The sequence below is a fragment of the Cyprinodon variegatus genome, unplaced genomic scaffold, assembly GCF_000732505.1.
Source record: "Cyprinodon variegatus isolate N-32 unplaced genomic scaffold, C_variegatus-1.0 Scaffold312, whole genome shotgun sequence".
Classification (NCBI taxonomy): Eukaryota; Metazoa; Chordata; class Actinopteri; order Cyprinodontiformes; family Cyprinodontidae; genus Cyprinodon; species Cyprinodon variegatus.
In genome coordinates, this window is record NW_015150765.1 from 161,378 (window position 1) to 162,441 (window position 1,064).

Below are 1,064 nucleotides of genomic sequence, written 5' to 3' on the forward strand. Positions count from 1 at the left end.
TAGAAGTCCAACGTCCAGACAGGAAGTTGATGAAAAGTGTTTTATTTTTGCAGGAGATGGCTATGAGGAAGGTAACCCGCACTCAGTTTGAAGATGAAGATGAAGACATGGTAAGAGGACTTGGATCTAAAAACACCCTCATCTCTAAACACAGCCTTCCATTTAGCGAGCAAGGCAGCAGGTCGGCTTCCCCGGTTCAATTCCCTGTCGTCTCCAGCAGGTGGCTCACAGCACCTGCGCAGACGGCGAATACAACCTGCGCAGCCGAACCGTGGTCTGCGGCTCGTGCGGACTCCCGTCAGACAAGTCCAGCAACTGCTCCGTGTCGTCTGCGTCCCGCTCGTTCCGCAGCGGAGGGCTCTCCGAGGGACTAGTGCCGCATTCCTACGTGTTCAACACGAGCACACCTCGCAAGGTAAACCTCCTCGCCTGCTGCTGAAGCAGAGGCGTAGCCAGAATGTTTTTATAAGGGTGGCCAGGCACTCACTAACGTACACTGAGGGGTGGCTGAAAGCTGATAGGTGCCAGAACCTCTGCACTTTCCTACAGGAACATTAACGAGCACAATCTCCATATTTTCTAAATAATGACAAACTCTACTTTCCTATAGTTATTTGCTAACAAATAGACAGATATATTTAAACATCCATCCTTTCTAGTTAAAAGGTGTAGATCAGCGGTAACCAATTAATAATCAGGGGTGTCTGAATAAAGAAAATCATCAACCACTAAAGGTCTGGAGACATTTTTTTATTATAATCTGTTACTTTAAACAGAATTTAACACTGAAATAAAATGAGATTTTTATGCATCCATGTTATACATTGAATATTTAATAAATATTATTAAAAAAAAAATGAAATAGAAAATTTTTCCATTTTAAAATCTGAAGTGTTTTTTGAAGTAGAGAACAACAATTGTTCACTTTGGTATAGAGACAATTTCCCGATTCACATACTTTATAAAACACCTGAACGTTTTTCTTTCTTTCTTTTTTCTGTCTTAAAGGAATAGTACACCCAAAACATGATTAGCCTTCATTTTCTACTCACCCCCATGCTGAA

General features: G+C 41.8%; 1 protein-coding gene across 2 annotated transcripts in view; it reads left to right on the top strand.

Moving 5' to 3' along the window:
- Window positions 1-1,064, top strand: part of LOC107090817 (lamin-A-like) — an 18,697-nt gene that overhangs the window by 15,505 nt on the left and 2,128 nt on the right. The window contains exons 11-12 of one of the 2 annotated variants that reach the window (XM_015384409.1): window positions 54-110; window positions 221-415. In XM_015384409.1, coding sequence (XP_015239895.1) covers window positions 54-110; window positions 221-415 — 252 coding nt within the window. Of the gene's footprint in view, window positions 1-53; window positions 111-217; window positions 416-1,064 lie in introns of both variants that reach the window. The other variant, XM_015384408.1, reaches the window with a different exon arrangement.